Source organism: Aulonocara stuartgranti, assembly GCF_965226115.1.
Source record: "Aulonocara stuartgranti genome assembly, chromosome: 18".
NCBI lineage: Eukaryota > Metazoa > Chordata > Actinopteri > Cichliformes > Cichlidae > Aulonocara > Aulonocara stuartgranti.
The window spans coordinates 14,209,228-14,229,476 of record NC_138954.1 but is presented as its reverse complement, the minus strand read 5'-3'; the positions used below and the strand labels follow the sequence as shown (position 1 = coordinate 14,229,476).

General features: G+C 38.0%; 1 protein-coding gene across 2 annotated transcripts in view; it reads left to right on the top strand.

Moving 5' to 3' along the window:
• Window positions 1–17,572, top strand: part of atp6v1h (ATPase H+ transporting V1 subunit H) — a 36,208-nt gene extending 18,636 nt beyond the window's left edge. For both annotated transcript variants that reach the window (XM_082513865.1, XM_082513864.1), the window contains 5 exons: window positions 5,244–5,422; window positions 5,675–5,800; window positions 6,750–6,851; window positions 8,337–8,450; window positions 17,174–17,572. In XM_082513865.1, coding sequence (XP_082369991.1) covers window positions 5,244–5,422; window positions 5,675–5,800; window positions 6,750–6,851; window positions 8,337–8,450; window positions 17,174–17,243 — 591 coding nt within the window. In that variant the 3' untranslated portion in view covers window positions 17,244–17,572. The remainder of the gene's footprint in view (window positions 1–5,243; window positions 5,423–5,674; window positions 5,801–6,749; window positions 6,852–8,336; window positions 8,451–17,173) is intronic.
• The last annotated feature ends 2,677 nt before the right edge of the window (window positions 17,573–20,249 follow it).

Here is a 20,249-nt window from a genome sequence, read left to right as displayed (position 1 = left end):
TAATGTAATTTTTAACTGCACAGAGTTAATAATTCTGACAGGGTACCAGTGCAAGTCTGGAACATATAGGAAATGCACTCAGTGGAGTAGCTTTCAGGTCTTCATCAAGCTCGCTACTGTTCTTGGGAAAAGTATAGAAATAATTACGTAGTCCTGAATGATTACACATATTATGCAGATGATTTGTTTTTTCTGTAAAAGACAGACAGCATACTAATGACACAGACTGTAAGGATCCTCTGCTTAACACATTAGTATAACTGATAGCCTGCAGTACCTGACCACCCTCAGCACACATCATCTTGAATACTAAACAAAAAATCTTTTCTACTCTGTGAAATGTCTAAAGGGAAATATGGATCTTTAAATAAAACTTTTCAGTGATAGCGTTGCTTTCATTTTTTTCAACCCAGACAGCTTCAGTGACCTTGCTCAGAGCACAATGGTGTTATAAATGGCATTGATTACATGATTGAAACATGAGCTCAGAGCTGATTTTAGAACCTAAAGTTGAGGAAGGTATTCACTGATGTCATTGTAATCTGAGTCAGTATTACAATGTTTTTATTGTTTTATTTTTTTTTTTCATTTATGCTGAAAGAAACTTATTTGACACCAAATTTATGTCCTGTTTTATGCGTGCTCTCAATCGCTGCATCTGTTTCTGGTTTTAATTTCAGCCCACAGCTTTTTCATCACACTCCTGCCAGTAGAGATGTCACATGAAGGTTTTGGTAAATGCACCCGTGAAAGATAGGGGCTTTGTTTTCTTCATTGGAACTTCACTACATTACACTTAATTAAAAGCAGTGGTGCATGGATACATCTTTACGTTAAGCGGGTTTTCTTATGAGTGTGTCAACTTGCTGTATGGTGTGTGCGTTTGAGAGCTACAAGACATTGTTTTTCACCAACAAATGGGGTATTTCTTTGTTGACACCCAGGGGTTCTGGGTGTCAACAAGGGGAAGGCTGAGATTATTTTGAGATTATTTTACAAAAATATTCAGCGCTTTTCTGCATGTTGCTATTTGTCCCAAATGTCCTAATTATGCAAATGATTCTGCTCACCACATGGGATGAGGAAAGTGACTTATTATCCAGACCATCTGGAAGTCCTTGAACACATCCTCAAAGGCAGAACTGCTGCGTTTGTGATGTGTTAGCATTAGTTTAACTGTGACTCTAAAACTTTTGTTTTGACTACTCTGTTAAGGCCTAAAAATGTTGAACCTTCTTGTAGCCACAACTCCTTAGGTGGTAACTAGGCTCTAAATATTTGGAGTGACTTGACTGTTTGATCTTTGTGAAGACATTGCAGGTTACTCTTAAAAGACATTTGTGATATATTAGTCACATTTGCTGGTGCCAGAAAAGATGGTGCCAGCAGAACACATGGCAAGGTGTCTGTCAGTTTTTGTCTTGATTAATGTTAGTTCTCTTCCTTTCTATAATATCTCTAAATGTCTTAGTACTACGTGTGTGATCACCAGTTGCCTTTAGAGATCAAAGCATCTTATGGTCTAGTTCTGAAACAAACTGCGCAAGGACAAGCTTTACCACCTTTTGACATACCTGTGCCAACTCCCTAATGCCACACCCTGGAAGAAGCTCCCAAGGAAACAGGGAAAACGGGCTGGTACACTCATCAGAGTCTGGGCTTACCTCTGTGCTTCTCATGCAACTACAGGACCAGTGGAGTACACCTTTAGATGGATCCTGCATGTTGTCCCTGGAGATCCCATAACATTGGATCAGCTTCTTCTGGTTCCCTGTTTTCCTAAGCGGCCTCGGTCCTGTGGATGTAGCATGGATCTCACAAATCTTTGCAGCCTTGCCTATGCTTGTGCTTCAGATGTCAAAATCTGCACTCTTCAAATAGCTTTATTAAATAATAGATCACCATCAAACAAGACATTTGTATTAAGCAACTTCTTAATGACAAAGTCTCAGCAGCTTGGTTTTCTGTTTTTGACAGAAACTGTGGTGAGTCTGTAGCTTTTTCTGAACTTCTTCCTCCAGACTTCACATTCTTCAGCCTCCCTTGGACCTCGGGTATGGGTGGAGGTATATGTACAGTGTTCAACATCCGTTTTCATTGCCACCAAACACTCAAACAAACATCAATCATGTCTGCTGTGAGTCTAAACCTCTGGTCAAGGACATTCTAAATGTTCTGGACTCTTTTAACCTGACACAGTGGGTCACTGGCCCCCCTCATAAAAAAGGTCACACACTGGACTTAGTGCTATCACAGAGGTTTGGTGTGTACATGACAGAAATATCTGAATTGTGTCTCTCTGGTCATTTTCCTGCGATATTCACTATAACGTTGCGCTGCTCTTTAGATAAGTCATGCACTCTAGCACATAAAAGACAAGCGCGCAATCATCTAATAGCCCCTCAATCTAGTATCACATTTCTTCATTATAGGATAATAAATTCAGTCTGTGAAAGTGTCGAGGACAATTCTGATAGTTTTAATTCCACCTGCACTGATATCTTGGACTTAGTCGCACCACTCAGGACTAAGCGCTCTAAGCCATTTTCAGAACCCTGTTTGAATGAATATACACACACCCTTAGACATAAATGCAGCCGTGCTGAGAGGAGATGGGAAAACAATAGGTCGTATGTTTCTTTACAGGTATTTAAGGACGGTATCTCTGTTTACCAAGAGTGTTTACAGTAAAGTGTTTACTGTAAACACTCTTAAATACTAATTCTATAGTTTTAGTGTCTACTTTTTAATGTTTTTAATCATATTATTAGTCCATGTAATAATTTGGTGCTGTACCTTCACCAAGTATGTATGATGATTTTTAGGCAATTTTGAGCGACACAGTTTCAGCTATTAGGCCCCCTCTCATCACCCACCGCCTCAGACCCCTGTGTGCTCAGCTTTATACAGAGATTAATTAACACTTCTTTTATTACAGGCTGTGTCCCATCATGTTTTAAATGGGCTCTTTTTAAAATCCTCTTCTTAAAAAAAACACATACTGGACCCAGCTGCTCAGGCTAATTACAGGTCCATTTCAAAGCTTCCCTTTCTTTCAAAAGTTTTAGAGAAAGTGGTCTACTCATAGTCTGAAAAGTTTCAGTCTGGTTTTAAGTCATTACATAGCACTGAGACAGCACGTTTAAGGGGTTTTAATTATATTCTTTTAACTCTGGATTCTGGCAGCCCTGCTACCCTGTTGTTGTTGGGCCTTACAGCAGCCTTCGACATGGTTAACCATGATATCCTCCTATCACATTGTAGCCTGAAAGAATCTGTTCTTCAGTGGTTTTGATCTCACTGATCTAGGAGGACCTTTTATGTAACATGGCCCCCTACAGCTTGAACATAGCCCCTCTTTATTATGGTGTACCTCAAGGCCCAATTTTAGATCCAGCCTTGTTTGCACTGTATATGTTGACACTGGGGTCTATTTTTTCACGGTATAGCCTTTCATTTCCGTGTTTTGCAGATGACTTGCAGATCTGTTGCCTTTAAAAGCAGGGATAGACTCATTTCAGCTGTTATTGTGTTGCCTTTTGAGATGTTAAACAGTGGATGTCCTTAAATTTTTTGAACCTAAATGAATGTTTGGCAACTCTGTTACTTTATCCACTCATTGTAAGACAAATGTTAAACCCATGCCGTGTACCTTGATGGTTCGTTTAAATTGTGTAGGCAGGTGAGTGCACCAATATAGCTTTTTCCATCTGAGACAGCTAGCCAAGGTAACACCTTCCAGCTAATGCCTTTGAACACATTATTCATCTCTTCATTACTTGCAGATTGGACGTCTACAACTCTCTTTATTTCAGTTTGTACCAGTCGCCTCCAGCTCATCTGCCTCTTTACACTGGCTTCCTGTTACTTATATGATCTGATTTAAAATTTTACCTTTTGTTTTTAAATCATTAAATGGGCGAGTCTATTCTTACCCATCTTAGCTCCTATCTATTCATGCTCCAGAAAGAACCATGAGGTCTAGTTCAAAACTAATGTTATCATTCCAAGGCTTAAACTTAAGTCTCGCAGTGACAGTGCCTTCTCTGTGGCAGGTCCCACACTCTGGAATAGTCTGCTGCTATATATTAAAGCTGCACAAATGCTGGAACTTTTTTAATAGTGAAGACACTAGACACTTGTTTTAACAGCCTCAGTCATTGTTGTTCTTAGTTTTTTTCTTATTGTATTGTTCTTTCTTCTTCATATTTTTATTTTTATTGTCATTGTTGTGCATTTTCCTTGTTTAGTTGCTTTTTAGTTTGTAAAGCACTTCGGAAGCTGTTGGAAATATTCGATATAAATACATTTGACTTTGACCTTGACCTAGTCATAGCTTTTCCCTAAGTGTTAGCTGTAGGGGCCAATCAAGGTATGGAGTGATTTCTTCTATCTCAGTTCCAGTGCAGAAGCCACTTCTCTTTTGAGTCACTCCAAGTGTTGCCACCACAATTTTCTCTCCATTAAAGCCTGAGGCCAGGCTCCGAGAACTTTGTTTGCAGATTTTACGTCAGAAATAGCTTTTATAATACTTGAACATTGTGTTCTTGTTGCTGGGCAACTCTACTTTTCTTTCTCTTCACACTCACTCACAACACCTGAATTTGAATCCTAGTTAAGGATGGGTATTATGAAAACCATTAGCTCCATTGGACAGATTTTATACCTTTTAATAAAGTTGTTTAACATCAGGAGTTGACAATGTTACGATACTACAATGAGAAATACATGAAAATATAGAAAACAAATCAACTGCAAAATGGACCTGAATAAAATGACCAAACACGCACAACCGATTTCTCAAATATCAGTCTAGTCATCACAGTGATTCAGTCATAAAATCATGATGAACACATAAATAAATGCATAATGATGCTGCAGAGGTCTCCTGCTCATTGATTTCTGTATTGTGATTTAAAACAAAGGAATATTACAGCAACACAGTATAGATCGTATAGCAACATTTCTGACAGTAACAGTGTATATTTATAAATAAATTCTCATCTTTCATAAGTTGTTACAGGCAAAAACAAAAAAGGTGCAACAGGCAGATGTTTGAGGTTTAGCTCAATAAATTACTTAAACAGTTCATCATGAATGTTGAGTATTTTTTTTTTCATTGACTAATAGTTAAGTATGATTTATTAGCCTGTTCGTTCATTGAGTCATTTCTGCTTTCTGATTCAGACCTCAGCTAAGTTTCTCATCAATTAGCGAATTAATAATGATCTTTTCTTTGACAGAATCTCCTGGAGAAATCGGTGGAGAGGGAGACTCGTCAGGAGTATGCACTAGCTATGATTCAGTGCAAGGTGCTGAAGCAGCTCGAGAACCTTGAGCAGCAGAAATATGATGATGAGGACATCACTGAGGACATTAAGTTCCTGCTTGAAAGGCTCGGAGAGAGTGTGCAGGATCTCAGGTACCTAATTAAGATTATTTATGAATAACATGTATTCATAGTTAGTTTACTAAACCATTATTTCTTTAAAAAATGGAGCTTGAATAAAAAGTCAAGTGTCTTTGTGCAATCCTTTTCATACAGCTACCATTAACATGTCCATATGATATTTCTGTACTTTAACTGTGCAGCGCAAATCATTCTTCTTCACATCATCAGTTAAAGTAGTTTTTGTTTTTGTCTGAGGTAATGATGTTTATTTTTGATCAACAGCTCATTTGATGAGTACAGCTCTGAACTCAAGTCTGGCCGCTTGGAGTGGAGTCCTGTACACAAGTCAGAGAAGTTCTGGCGTGAGAACGCTGTCCGCCTGAACGAGAAGAACTATGAGCTCCTCAAGTAAGCTGAAGCATCTGCTGTCATGAGATTACTCATTTTCTCCATTGCCTTTTAAAACATGATTTATTATTACCTTGACACTTCAGTAAGAGCAGAAGGACAAAGCTTCTCAAAGTGCACCTTGTTCCGATATTGAAGGGCACAAAGACTGTGATTTGTCACTTCTTATCTACTTTCGCCACAAGAGGATGTATATGTATACACATATATACACACATATACATACACACACACACACACACATATATACAACACTTGGACAGCATGCAGCCTTTCATGGCGTGACTAGATGCTGCTATGGAAAAATCCAGTTTTATACTTGACTCACAATCAGTTCTTTCGAGATGCCTTCCCAATGCCTTACTTTTATCAGCTATGAGTTACACTCCCAACATCATGTGTCTGTGTTTCTGATCTAAGGACTCAGATCGCCAGAGATAAAACATCCGTTGGTGTGTGTGTGTTCTTCATTATTCGGGTCACACACTGTTGTGCTATTGACATTCTGTAAAAATCCTCATTGTCTCATCGCTGTCCCCTCTCTGTAATCAGCTCAGCCATCACCTCGGCTTAAATTAGCCTTCTGTTTTTTTAGTATTTACCCTTAAATCTCACGAAGGCTTTATTCCATGTTGAAGAAGCCACTTTTTCACTGCATGCCTTACATCTAATATCCTTGGCTTCAGAGTTTAGTGTTTGGGATTTCCAGTTTTAAAGTAGCACTAACCTTGGCTTAGTGAGAATAAGAGCGTTTCTACTTAGAAAACTGCTTTAAAGAAAGTAATCTCAGCTCTTATATTTTTCTTGAAGCTTTCTCAGAAAAATCTTTGCCTAGAAGCGTCTTTAAAGATATGTGATTGAGATCAGTAAGAATTAAGTGATTGAATCTTTTTTATGCAAACAGACCTCTGCATTTTAATGTTTTATTTTCACTGTGTTTCTTTGAAAGGATTTTGACGAGGCTGTTGGAAGTGTCCGATGATCCTCAGGTTATAGCAGTGGCAGCTCATGACATTGGAGAGTATGTGCGGCATTATCCACGTGGTAAAAGGTGAGATGTTAAGCATAAATACTATTAGATATTCACTAAAATCTATTAAAGATTTTTTTTGAAGATCACCTCCCACACACCCTGCCTCAAATGACAGCCCATCGTTGTAACGGAGTTGTTTTATGCTGGCTTTGCCTAGCACAGTTTGCCCTTGACACCAGATTTTTGGCAGTGGTAATCATTTAAGGCTTTGTGTGTTTCTCGTTTTATACAGTCACATCTAATCTGACTGCTCCATGCAGATTGTGCCAGTCGGGTGTTACGTAGTAATGTTCTGTTCATCTGTTTGTTGTTTAATGGTCACTGGCAAACATCTCATTACAGCCATCTCACCTGCCAGTAATATTATTTAACATACTTCAGTGATACTTAAATAGTCTTTTTTTTTTTTTTAATAAATCAAATCTACTCAAACTTAAAGGTACCCAAAATGTGTCAATTGTGACTAACAATTTATGCCAAACCAAAGTAAGTTTGGAGAGATTGAGGTAAGTGCTGGAGGAAGGAAGCAAAGTGAGCAGAGGCAAGAAAGAATATGTTTGTGGATGAGAGGGAGATAGGTGAAACAGTAAGGATAGCAAATATTAGTTATATGAGTTCAAATAGAGACAAGTCTGGCTGGACTTGACGAGGTTCAGTCACTATCTTTCCTGGCACAAACACAGTGTGAGGCATGATTTGTGAAAAAAGAGTGAAAGGGAAAGTTTACAATATGTTATTGTCACCTGCTACTATGGTTTGGAGACTAGGGCACTGACAAAAAGACAGGAGGCTGAGCTTGAGGTGGCAGATGTTTGGATTGTCATTGGGAATGAGCAGAATGTCAGGATTAGATGTGAGTATATCAGAGGGAGAGCTCAGGGTGGGTAGTTTGGTGGAGATCCCGAACAGAACTCAGACAGTTGGTTTAATGTGGAGCAGCAGAAGCTCTACCTGACTAGCAGAACTCCTCATTTAATCACAAGTCAGCACAGGCCTAAACAACCAAAATAGTTTATTTACCCAATTTATGTGCCTTGTCGAATTTAAGTGCCATTTGAGAGGATGATTCAGTGGGGGAATTTGATCCAGGGTCTTCAGTATGAACCCAGTGATCCTCTAACAAAGTGAACTTCAGGGTCAGTGCTGTGAAGACAAACTGGCAGTTCAGTAATATATATACACTGCAATTCATTCAGAATATCATGCACCTGGATGGAATAAGTTCACCCAATGGAAATGCGTAATAGTATCAGTGCTAGCACCTACTTTTTCTTTGATCAAACCTTTTGCGTTAATATTACAAGCATTACATCTGGTTTCCTTTTCACTGTGTTTTATCCTTTCACAAAGGCCAGTGACCCTGTATTAGATACACAGAAAATTTCACCAAGGCTGGATTAGATTACATGATGGCTCACTGAATGACCTAAAATACGAAAATAGTACCTGTTTACTGTGTATAAAACCTCTGTCCCATTATTCCCTATAACACTCCCATTTCAGAGTAATTGAGCAGCTCGGTGGAAAACAGCTTGTGATGAATCATATGCACCATGAGGACCAGCTAGTCCGGTACAACGCCCTGTTGGCTGTGCAGAAGCTGATGGTCCACAACTGGTATGAGCACTTTTTATAGCTTCTGTTTGATGTAACTCACTCACATGAACTTAACCTTAAAGCATTAGCTGAACTTTCCTGACATGAAAAAAAACCAATCAGCTACAGCTACACGCTAGTGATTAAAGACCATGCACACCCTCATGCATATTATGATTTACTCTGGCTGATTAGACATCCGCTAAGGTTAACGTGAGCGGAGATTGGTTGAAAATGACACAAGGTCAGTGAACAGTCATACTGATGAGAATGCTGAAGATGCAAAAATGATCAGAAAGAGGCAAATTAGTTGTTGACCTAAAACAATCTAAAAAAGTTAGTCATGTAAGACTATATTGGATGGTCAATGAAAATTTCATTTTTGAGCATTTAGTCATCATAGCTAGGGAGATTGATATGTTTCACTTATTTAAACTTTATTTAAACCCATAATTAAAATAATGTAGATGTAAAGCCAATAATGGAAAATGTGAGTTAGCACAAGTGTGATGTATACACTGAAAATCACATTTTTACACATTGTATCTGTGTCCTGCATGCAGCATCTTGAATAAAAATGTTTAAATATGGTTAGATTTTGTAACTTTCATTTAAGGAGGAAGAGGCCATGCAATCTCTCAAATTTGCCTCAGACATATGAGAGAAAAAAAGCACTTTTATATCCTAAAACGTGACTGGAGAGGCGTTTTTAGGATTCTGCCTTTGTGCGTTTGATGTGCTGTTGGCTAATCAGGCTAATGCAGGGTGAGAGCCGGTTGTCTGAATTTTTGTTTACATTTACTTGAATTATGGTCGGAACGTGTCCTCACTGGCCTGAAAGCAAGTGTAATGAGGCAAAATAACTGTGTGGACAGCAGGGCTGCGCTGGGGTCAGATCAAGATGTGCATGACTTAGGTTCAAAATATTGACAGACTAGGATGTTCCACAAAATGTCAAATGTGCTGGGCTGTATGTTTCTCATGTCACGAATTTACCCAGAGTGAACTTTACATAGATAGTGTCTTTCCTCTGCTTCTCAGTCTTACAGAAAATAACTTGAATGATCTTATTTGCCAAAAGTAGATTGATTTAGATGATTGTTCACACTATTTTGCAACTTGTGGCTGGCATAAATGTGTTCAAGTAAATTTCAGCTGGTAATTACAGCATCAAGAAAGATCAGTTAGAAAATGCTACAGTGGTGCTATGGCACCTTAATTTAGTGTATCATGTACATATCTATCATTCATATTCTTAACCTGCAGACTGAGATTGCAGCAACCTTTTAGGGGGATCACAACCCCACTTGTGCATCATGGATTGAATACACTTGTGTCTGATACAGACTGTAAGATGATAACACCCACTGAATTGTTGGCTACAGCATTTTGCTGCAATTACTCTGCTCTTTTCTTCCATATCTCATTATCAGTTGCACAGTTATAATTACCACTAACAGCTGGATTAAAATATTATGCAAACAAGCTTCTGCTGCTTCTCTGTTGAAATTCCAAATATTTTGTTTGACACTTCCATCTGCTGGGGTTCATGCCCACCTTTGGAGTTCTCACACTTTGTGATGCATATTTATCTTCATAGCCAAAATTTGCAAACTGTATGGCTAACTTTTGTCTTTTTTTTATTTTTTATTCTTAGGCTCTTTAGACCCATTGCAAGCACCATTATAAACTCGTCATGCTTGATTTTACTTAGGTTAAGTCACCACTAGCAACATTTTCCGGACATCCACTTCACCTCCCCGTCTTTGTGTGTGTCTTCTGTGTACTGGATTTCTTGGAAACAATAAAAATGAAAGCCAACTAGCATTAAGTGGGAATATGTTTGTTTTTGCTGCCACTATCTAAAACACACACTTTCAGTTTCCTGAGCAACTCTGGATGGAGGTATTATGATTAATATTACAGTGATGTTCCAAGTGGGCAATGTGATCAGTCATGCGTGGACAGAAGTTTATTTGTTTGAAATACCACTAAGAGTTACAGAAAGGGAGGAAGAACATTGGGTTCAGTGACTTGAAATTTCCAGAAAGCTCAAAGATCATTTACAGTCAGTGATGGGAATAACGGCGTTGCAAGTAACGGCGTTGCAAGTAACGCCGTTACTTTTTTCAGTAACGAGTAATCTAACTAATTACTATTCCTATCGTTACAACGCCGTTACAGTTACTAACAAGAAAATGCGGTCCGTTACTATTTTTCAACAAACAGACGGTTGAAGCTGTGTTCAGCTTACGGCATCTTATATCAGTTGCACGGAAGTAGCTGCCTACGTAAGTAATCTGGACGCTACAGCTTTAAGCAGCTGCGCGCGCTCCCGCGGACGATAATCACGATCACTGTCTAGCACGACACCTGGAGCTAAGAGGGCAAAACGATCGCATGAGTCCTGCTGTTTGACTGAGGAAGAATAAAGTATTCGTGGTAAGCCAATCACATGACCACTTAAAGACAAAGCAACAAGGTGATAGATACCAGTTTTTAAATTGTGTTGATAGGCCAATATATATACGCGGCGTTTTTTCCTCAATAGTTTCGTCACGTAAGGACAGCGCTAGCAAGCACTCTCTGCTTATGACCCCCCCAAGGGGAAGTTTTAGGAGTGTGAGAGAGAGAGAGCGAGAGAGAGAGAAAGACAGCAGAAAAGGAGAGAGAGCGAGTTTTGAGATGTGAGAGATTTGTGACGTTTAGCTTGTTTGGAGTGTGTAGTTAATGTGTTGTCTTGTGTAGTCAGTGTGTAGTGTTGTGGATAGTTTTGTGTTGTGTGTCAGAACAATGAGGTGACTGCTGTCTCCAGGTAGAAACAGGAGTGATACTCCTGCTGCTGTCACACCTGCAGGTATCAGGCTGTGATGTTCTCCTTCATAGTGGACAGAAAAAAAATTTTTGTGGCACAAATAATTTGTGTGGCATCTTATTGAATGCAGAACAGCTGATTGTTCTGTAAATAGTTTGAAATGGTTATTTAAAAAATCAAGATAAAAGGTAAATGGATGCAAATAACTTTGTTTGCAAAACTTGTACATAGGATTTTAAAATTGACAATTTATATTTGCATTTAAAGTTATGAAATATGATTCGTTAAACATGTTTGTGGTTGTTACAGTAAAAAATATAACTTTTTCTACTCTGATTTTATGTTTTTTGTCTGATTTTAGATCAATTGTGTTAATACAGTATGTAAAAATGAAAACATAACTGTAAATTCAGACATGTGAGGTTGGGCTGAAAAGGATGATACCAAACAAGGCAAAGTAAATAGTTTTTAAAGGTGAAATGTGGAGGGAAAATCAAAAGTAGTTAAAAATGGCCAATTATACCCTGGACCCCAGAGGGTTAAACTTTTTTCTTTTCTTTTTTTTAAAGTAACGCAATAGTTACTTTTCAAGTAATTAATTACTTTTAGACTATTGTAACTCAGTTACTAACTCAGTTACTTTTTTGAAGAAGTAACTAATAACTATAATTAATTACTTTTTCAAAGTAACTTGCCCCACACTGTTTACAGTACTGTATATGTAACAGGTACAGCAACTATAAATGGAATTTCAAAATATATGGCAAAAATAAAGTTTGTACAATTCTAACGAGCTTGAAAGTCAATATTTGGTGCGACCACGTTTTTCTTTTACAAAGCCGGAACGTCTTCAGGAATAATTCTCCTGGCTTCTTGCAGGACATTCAGATCTGTTCTTTGGATGCTGGTTTCCTTTTTGTTCCGTTCTCTTTTACGATTGTCCTGCAAAGCTTTAGTACTACTGATGTCTGGGCTCTGGGGAGGCCAATCCATGACTGATAGTATGCACTTATTTATCCAGGTATTCTTTTACTGCCTTGGCAGTGTCTTTAGGATCACTATCAGGCTGAAAAATAGCGTTGCCAATCAGAAGCTTTTCTGATGGTATTGCATGGTGGATCAAAATCTGAAGGTTCCAATTTGTGTTAATAATTCCATCAATTTTGACAAGATCACCAACAAAACTCACTGACATGTAGCCCAAAGCTTTTAGAGAGTGTCCACTGTGTTTTACAGATGGCTTTAGACGCTCACTGTTGTAACTCTCTCCTGACATCCTCTGTAATTATCTGTACTGATGAAAAATTGAACCAATAATGTCAAATCTGGCATCATCACTCTATAAGACCTGTTGCCGGTGATTATCACTCCAATTCTTGTATAATTTGGCATACCTCAGCCTTATCTCCCCGTTTCCCTTCCTTAAAAATGGTTTGTTGACAGCCACACTTTCACTGAGACCATTTCTGATGAGACTTTTGCAAACAGTACACAATTCAGCTGAAAGGTCAAATGCATCTCTCAGGTCTTCTATCAGGACTTTGATGGATTTTTCTTTCTTTCTTAGGGGCAGGACTTTCAGATACTGTTCATATCCTGCACATAGTTTTTTTTTTTAATGCCTGCTAGTTCTTCTGTTCTCCTCTACTTTCCAGTTTTCTTGTTTCTTTTTGAGGACACACTGAACACCATGCTAAAATGTGCCATGCTTTGAGTAACTCTTTGAAAACCACCTTGTTGGTACAAAAATACTTTTTTATGCCTGTAAAATTGTTGTATCTTTGGTATTTTCATTCAACTAAAGAAAACTTTCTTATGCTTTAATTATTCAAAAGTCAGTGCTAAGTTGTTCAACAAGCAAGAAACAAATAAGACAAACTAAAATCAACAAAAAATATTTTTTTCTGAATATGATCAAGTACAAGGATTAAGCATGAAAATGTATGAAAAATGCATGAATGTGTGGCTACGTAGAAGCAAAATATAAATGAAATGAAGTAGAACGTAGAATCGTATATAAGCATCACCTCTGCATTTACTGCATGCCATAAATTAGCTTCCGTATCTTGTTTGAGATTCTCCTGTTTTTACGTGGGGAATAAAAATGAAAGAGTCAGAGTGAAGTTAAAGAATGTTAAGTTCAAATGAAGGTGGAAGAATTGAGTATTAAAACAGGAGGAGAAAAAACCTGAAGGCTGCATACGAATGTTTTACTTCGAAAAATGAAAAGCAGGGATTACAACTGTGTATGAAGTCTGGTTTAAAATGGATGCAAAACTTCTGCACACGCCTGAATACAAGACTAAGTAAATTAAATTTTATATGGAAATTGACATTTTGTTTGACAGCTTTTTTTTTTTTATTCTTCCCTTGTAGCTTTTGAAAGCAGCAGCTCATAATTTTAATGCCCAGCACATAAATCACATTTAAAGACATTCACCTGTCCTCATTTATGCAGGTAGTTCTTATAAGACACCCTCCATCCACACCTACCTCTTGTGTAGGGCATGTTGAGCAACGTTGGTGGTTTTTTTGTAAAATAAAACATAATAATTAAAGAAAGGAATGTTGCTCATGCCATATTTCTCCATTAAGATGAACACTTTGTTACTAGTTTCAGTCCTCATAACACGACCTCCTAATGTGAGGGGGTGAGCTATTTCTCAAGGTTTTTTCGTCATACTGAAGAATCTGCTGCCTACACTCATTGCCTGCGTGAAAACAGAGGTGTGTGAATGAGATGAGAACTTTTTTTTTTCTTTTTTTTTTTTTAATTACAATGAAGAGTTTTTCAAAGCCGCTTCCCTTACCCGCTGTCACCTTGAGTGGGTTGACTTGTTGTTTCTAATATAACATTTTCTTGTTCCTACCTTTCTGAGGCCCCTGATGTCATGACAACAGCATGCTTGAATGTGCGCAAACTGTTATCTGGTCATTGTTTTTGACGTGTTTCTAAATCTCCAGCAAGCTTTGACTGAATGGTGTTTTTGCCAATAAGCTCCATAACTCCACGGTTGTCGTTTAAGCCTTAAGCTATCGCTGGTCCAGCCACCTTTATGCTGTGCTTGTCTCAGTTACAGTCAGTCCTCTCTACTGACATTTGACATGTTCATGATATAGTATTGGTTTGCCTTTCATACAGTAGCCTGGCTTTTTTTGCCAAACAAACTCAAATCTGTGCTCCGAGTCACTGTGAACTGTCTCCTTTTTTAAATTTGATTGATGATTTCCCATATTCTTGTTTGTATTCTAACATTATTATAGATTCAGGTGTTTCTGTCAAATACTGTAACAAATACAGACACGCTACCTTTACTGAATGTACACAGATGGTGTTTACATGTATAGTCACTCCCCAAAGGCCGCTCGGAGCAAAGAGAGATGCTGTTTGTTTTATAATGCAGTGCAAATTTAAAACAATACGACAAAAGAATCAGCTTATGTTGAATAAGTCTTAGCACCAGTGTTTACTTTCCTGAAAACCACAATGCTGTATTTAGTCCTAGGGTTATTACTCAAAAAAGTAATGTATTACACATTATTCTGTATTTTTCTTTAAAGTAATTCAGTACATTTCCTGCTGGAGAAAGTCATTACACACGTTACACACATACTCGTTACACACATGCAATCTTTTTTTACATATGAAAACCAGCACAAAGAGACTTCAGAGTGATCGCCATAGCGATTCTACTATAGAAGTATGAACAGGTAGAAACGTAGGCTGCAAGTCTGACTGCCCGTCAGTTTGTTACCCATTAAAGATCAGGACCTGGCTGCTGTGCTGGGGTCAGCATTCACTCAGATTGTTACTGGTTTTGTCCACTTTAGCATCACGTTCTCTTCCTTTTGTGCTATAAAAGTATGTCCATATCTACACTCCTAAAAAGTCGTAGATCTCTTTTTGATCTACAACTTTGACTTGAGCTGATTGTTGTGCAAGTGCACAGGAAGAAAAAACATGTATGTTTGTTTGTTTGAATTTTTTCGGCAGTGAAAAGATTACTGAAGAACTTTTGTAACAAAAGTAACAAAATAATTGTAACTGTAATATAATTACTGTGGCGTGTTACATTACTGCATTAATGAAAATTGTAACACAGCTGCACGGTGGGTGCAGGATTTTTGTAAACAGTCGAACAAGCTGCCGTTCTTGTGAAACGGTCGTGTAGCAGAAACTGTGTGAAAAGAAAATCTATTTTTGATCAGCTGTATGTGTCTTTCACCTCAGCACCACGGGCAAGCACTTACTGCCATTTCATTTGTCATTTCTTAAGTAGAGGCATGGCACGTGTGGTTGTATAGCCAATTTTAAAAGCAAAAATATAAAAAATAAAATAAAAGGAGAGACAAGTTTAAACAAGAATTTATAGAATAAACAAAAGGTGGCACATTAGATTTATTGTAGTTCACTTTGGACAGCTGTCTGCAAAATGAAATATTAGATAACATCTTGACAGTAAAAACTAACTTTGAGTGTCCGCTGATTTTACTGTGGCTAATACTTCTTAATATCATGCAGTGTTTCATGTCCAAGACTCATTTCACTGTGTCTTACAACAGAGACATATGAAAAGGTGCCTTGGCTGCGGGACACTAACTTCATCAGTCATCCTACCAATTATTGCTATTTGCCTTTTTTTTTGTAATCTCACTGGCAGTGCTCTAAATCAGCGTACTGTAACTGATTTTTGAGAATGGGCTGAAGGTTATCTCTGACAGCTCCAGCAGTTGGTGTGCCGTGCTTTGACCCTGCATGAATTAGAGAAAATCCAAAATAAAGTCAAGCTCATGCACCCAGGTCTGTTTTTTAAAGTCATCCATGTCACCCATGATGAGTGTATGTGAAGTTCTGTACAAGCCTGTGGATGGGGGTTAGAGGAGGGTTAGCTAAAGATCAAAGGCTTAAAAGCTCTTATATGTCTTGGATATATTTGAGTTGATCTATAGCAGCTTGTGGTTTTACCAGCCTGGTTGTTTGGTCAATATTTAACAAAGAGGTATTTGGTATTTTCAGTAAGAGAGGTATGAGACGAACACATGAAAGTACTGTGCTGTTGTTTGGAAAAAGCTTTTTGCTGCTTCTGCGTTGGATGCATATTGTACTGTTTTATCTCACTGCTGTGATTCATTCTCATAATAGGGCAAATAAAAAAAATAATAACCTCCTTCAAAAATAGAAGTGTACAGTGGTTTCATAAAGACATCCTTACGGTGCTGTTGCTTTGTAGAAAAGGAGAATAGTGATGAGTCTAAGCGTGCATATTTTTAAGGAGAAAATATTCTCTGTCGTTATGAGTATTCACCATTCCCATTTTTAGACTATTGAGAGGCATTTGATATTTCTGCTGCTGATAATTTGAGTGTCATGAAGCATATCTAAAAATGTTACTGCCAAGAAGAAACATGAAGCCGAACTGTGACCTTTCAAAGTAATATATAATGGGTCTATATTTCAGCATTACATCATGTCAGGGTCAGGATACCTGGGAGAAGCTCATATTGTTAAAATGAGAAGCTTCATTAAAAACCTGTTTTCACATTAAAGGATATAAAAGATCCAGAATCCACCCAATCAGAGAATAGATTGAAGTGAAAACATTCAGGCAGGTGGTGATCGGGGTGGATATTATCCTCCATTTATCAGAACTTCAAATGCTTACCGGTTATGTTTTGATTTAAGGAAAAATATGTACTGTTATTGAAAAACATGAAGTGTTTTTTTCTTGAAGTATTTAAAATTGAAGTATTCTTGATTTTCTCGTCTTACTGTCACCAAACAAATAAGGAAAATATACAATAAGCATGCCTTCCAAAATATTTCTTTGTTCCTTGTAACAGGAGGTATGGCCTTATTTGACAGCATGTTTAGTGTTTCTTGCTTTTTCAGTCTGTAAAAACAAACAAACAAACTGTTTCTCTTTCACAGGGAGTACCTTGGAAGACAACTGCAGTCCACTGATCAGCAGCAGGCTCCAGCGGTGGCTGCTCGAAGCTGAACACTGAATGGTCATGTGTGTTTGTGTCTCATTTTGTGGACGAGTGTGAACTGTACGCAGATTGGCAATTGTAATGATCAGCTCTTTGTTTTTGTGTAATGACTTGAAAAATCAAACGGTGCGATTTCCGCTTCTACACGCACCCCAAATGATCCTCGATGTTCCTCGATTTCCTTGATGTTCTGTCGTGCTTCGTGTTGTGACTCCAAGATAAGTAATGCTTGATTAAAGCCGCACTTTGTGTGTCTGTGATGATGTACAAAACTGCAAGTTATTTAAGTCTTAAGTCTGTAAAACATATGAATACCAATAAAAATACTTATCTGTGACATTCCTGTCCTGCACATCCTTTTACTGAGAGGTTGATGAGAAACGAAAGCTGAATAACAAAGAGATTTTCAGACGTGACAGCATTATTGAGCTTTCTTATCAGCCCATATGCAATTGGCTCCCCAGCAGTGGCAGCAGGGTGGCTAATGAAATATTTATTTATTTATTTGAGGTCATCTTCACTAGCTCCTGCCTTTGAAGGGAAACAGATGTGTTAGGAAGTTAAAGTGGCTTGTGGAATTAATTGTAATAATTAGAGTGCTCTTTAGTGAAAACACTCACCGGCCACTTTATTAGATACAACAACTCATTGTATCTGATTAGCCAACTGCATGGGAGCTGTCAGTGCATTCAGGCACGTAGACGTGATCAAGACAGTACTGGTGGTTGTTGATCAAAGACAGGAAATACGGGAGTATTTCACAAACTACTGATGTGGGATTTTTCACACAACTATCTGTATGATTTACAGCGAATGGTTCAAAGAGCAAAATATCCAGTGAGCGGTGGTTATGTGGTGAAAATGAATTGATGATGTCAGAGGAAATACACACTTGTTACAAGTAAGGTATGTAGAAAGGCATCACTAAACATTAAAAATGTCCAACTTTAATGGGCTTCAGTAACAGAAGACCACACTGAGAGCTCCTCCCAGTCAAGGAACAGGAAACTTAGACTACAATTCACATGGGCTTACCAAGACTGGAAAAACATTGCCTGGTGTGAAACTGAGTCAGTTTCTGCTGTGATCAGTATCCCAGTATGGACCACAGTCTCTGAGAGATGTTAAGAAATGAATGCAAAATAAATTTTTAAAAAACTGTTTATTAAAAAAAACAGTCCATCATAGTACAAGCAAGATGTACCTTATAAAGCGGCCATCAAGTGTGAGCGTATTTCTAACTCATCCTCACAAGAATTAAAAGAAATAAAATAAATCTTTGTGCCATGTTTAATCTGTTTTCTTTCATGTTCTACATTTTTTCTCGATTGATTACCAGAATGAAAAAAAAAACTCCTGAAATTGTGATTGGCCATTTTTGCTCCTTTATGTAAATATCTGCAATTGTAACGTGAATATTCACCTTGAGCTTTTTCTAGTCATTATCTTTGGCCGATCCTTCACCAACCGATGACACTTTCCAGTATTCCTGGATCATCGAGTTACAGAACTTTGTTTCGATAATCAGCTTTTTCTGTCTTCGGTGACTAAACATACGGGAATGTGTGCGTACATGTACACAGAATAGATCTAAATGGAGACTACCTGACAAAGAAAATGAAAGCCAGCTATCATAATGTGATAGTTGGCGATCTCATCCCTTTCTTCCTTTCAGCACCTCTTTCCAGTGCCACTTCTCTGCTTCTCTCAGAGACTACAAACCTCAGTATTATGTGGGTGAAAGAGACAGACGAGCCACAAAATCATTTTGTTCTAATAAAATATCCATCCAAGTTTTGATAATGTATGGTTGCAAAATGTAAAGTTTTTAGTTTTTTTAGTTTTATTTGCTTGTTTTGTGGGCCTCCAACAGCGCGTAGGTCCCCAGGCGCGTGCCCAGAATGCCCATTGGATAATCCAACCTAGCCTTCCAGTCACGCTCACTACAAACATCACACTGTGCTGCTAACAGCATGACAGCGAATCCAAATCCACAGTTGAACGTTGTCTTGTGGACTTTATTAAGGTTGGACTCTGCTTCCTGTTGTGTACGCTCATTGCTTCTGTCCACAATCTCCCCCTTTAAATTACCATAGCCTATTTGTCGTGGATGAGTGGCTCTTAGGGGGGGAAAACAATTTTCTACCTGTAACATAGGTTTCAAATGCTACTTTGAGTTGGTGGAGTGCCCCCCGTAGAATTGAAATGAAATCTGAGCTGGCTGACCTGTTTTAATCTGACCTTCACTGTACATGTGCTCTTCACATCTCTTCCTTTGTTATTTTCTGTTCATTTAGCTCACACACAGTAACTGCAAGCATCAGCTTTCAAGTTTACATAGCAACAGATTCAAAGAGACCACTGCTTGAAGGTCTTCCATAATACGAAGTGTTGATTTTTTCTCTCTTTTTTTTACATAAGTAACTAAGAAACAGTAACCAAGACTGCTTTTTACATCAGCCACATCAAGCACCGTGTTTCGTTTTCTCTTTGATAAATCCCCGAAGGACAGCACACTTCTATCAATGTCGTGTTTTTATGGATGTAATTATCATTAGGCTGCATTCATTTTCTCAAACACTTGGTTTCTTGACAAAACTCTGGTCTCTATTGTAAACCACTAAGACATACGATCAGACACTTGGATATAATCATATACTATAAAGGTCAATCTGAAGTATGATGAATTCATATTTATGTCTACTGGCTGCTTACCTTCCGTCTTCTCTATGGCTGCTCAGAAACCTAATGAATGCCACAGTCGCCTTCCCTCTCACTTCCAATGACAATCACTGATTCAAAGCTGAATTTAATAAATGTTTACACTTTACTCAAACACTAATAATGCCATCCATCATAAGCAAGAAGCGTTCCACTGCACTATATGAATGTAAAATAGACGGAAGCACTCGCTACATAAATTTCCATGGAGGACTGAAAACTGCCAAAATCAAAAAACGATTGGCGTAAAAAGTTAAAAACAAGTGCAATATACAAAAATCTGATGAAAAAAA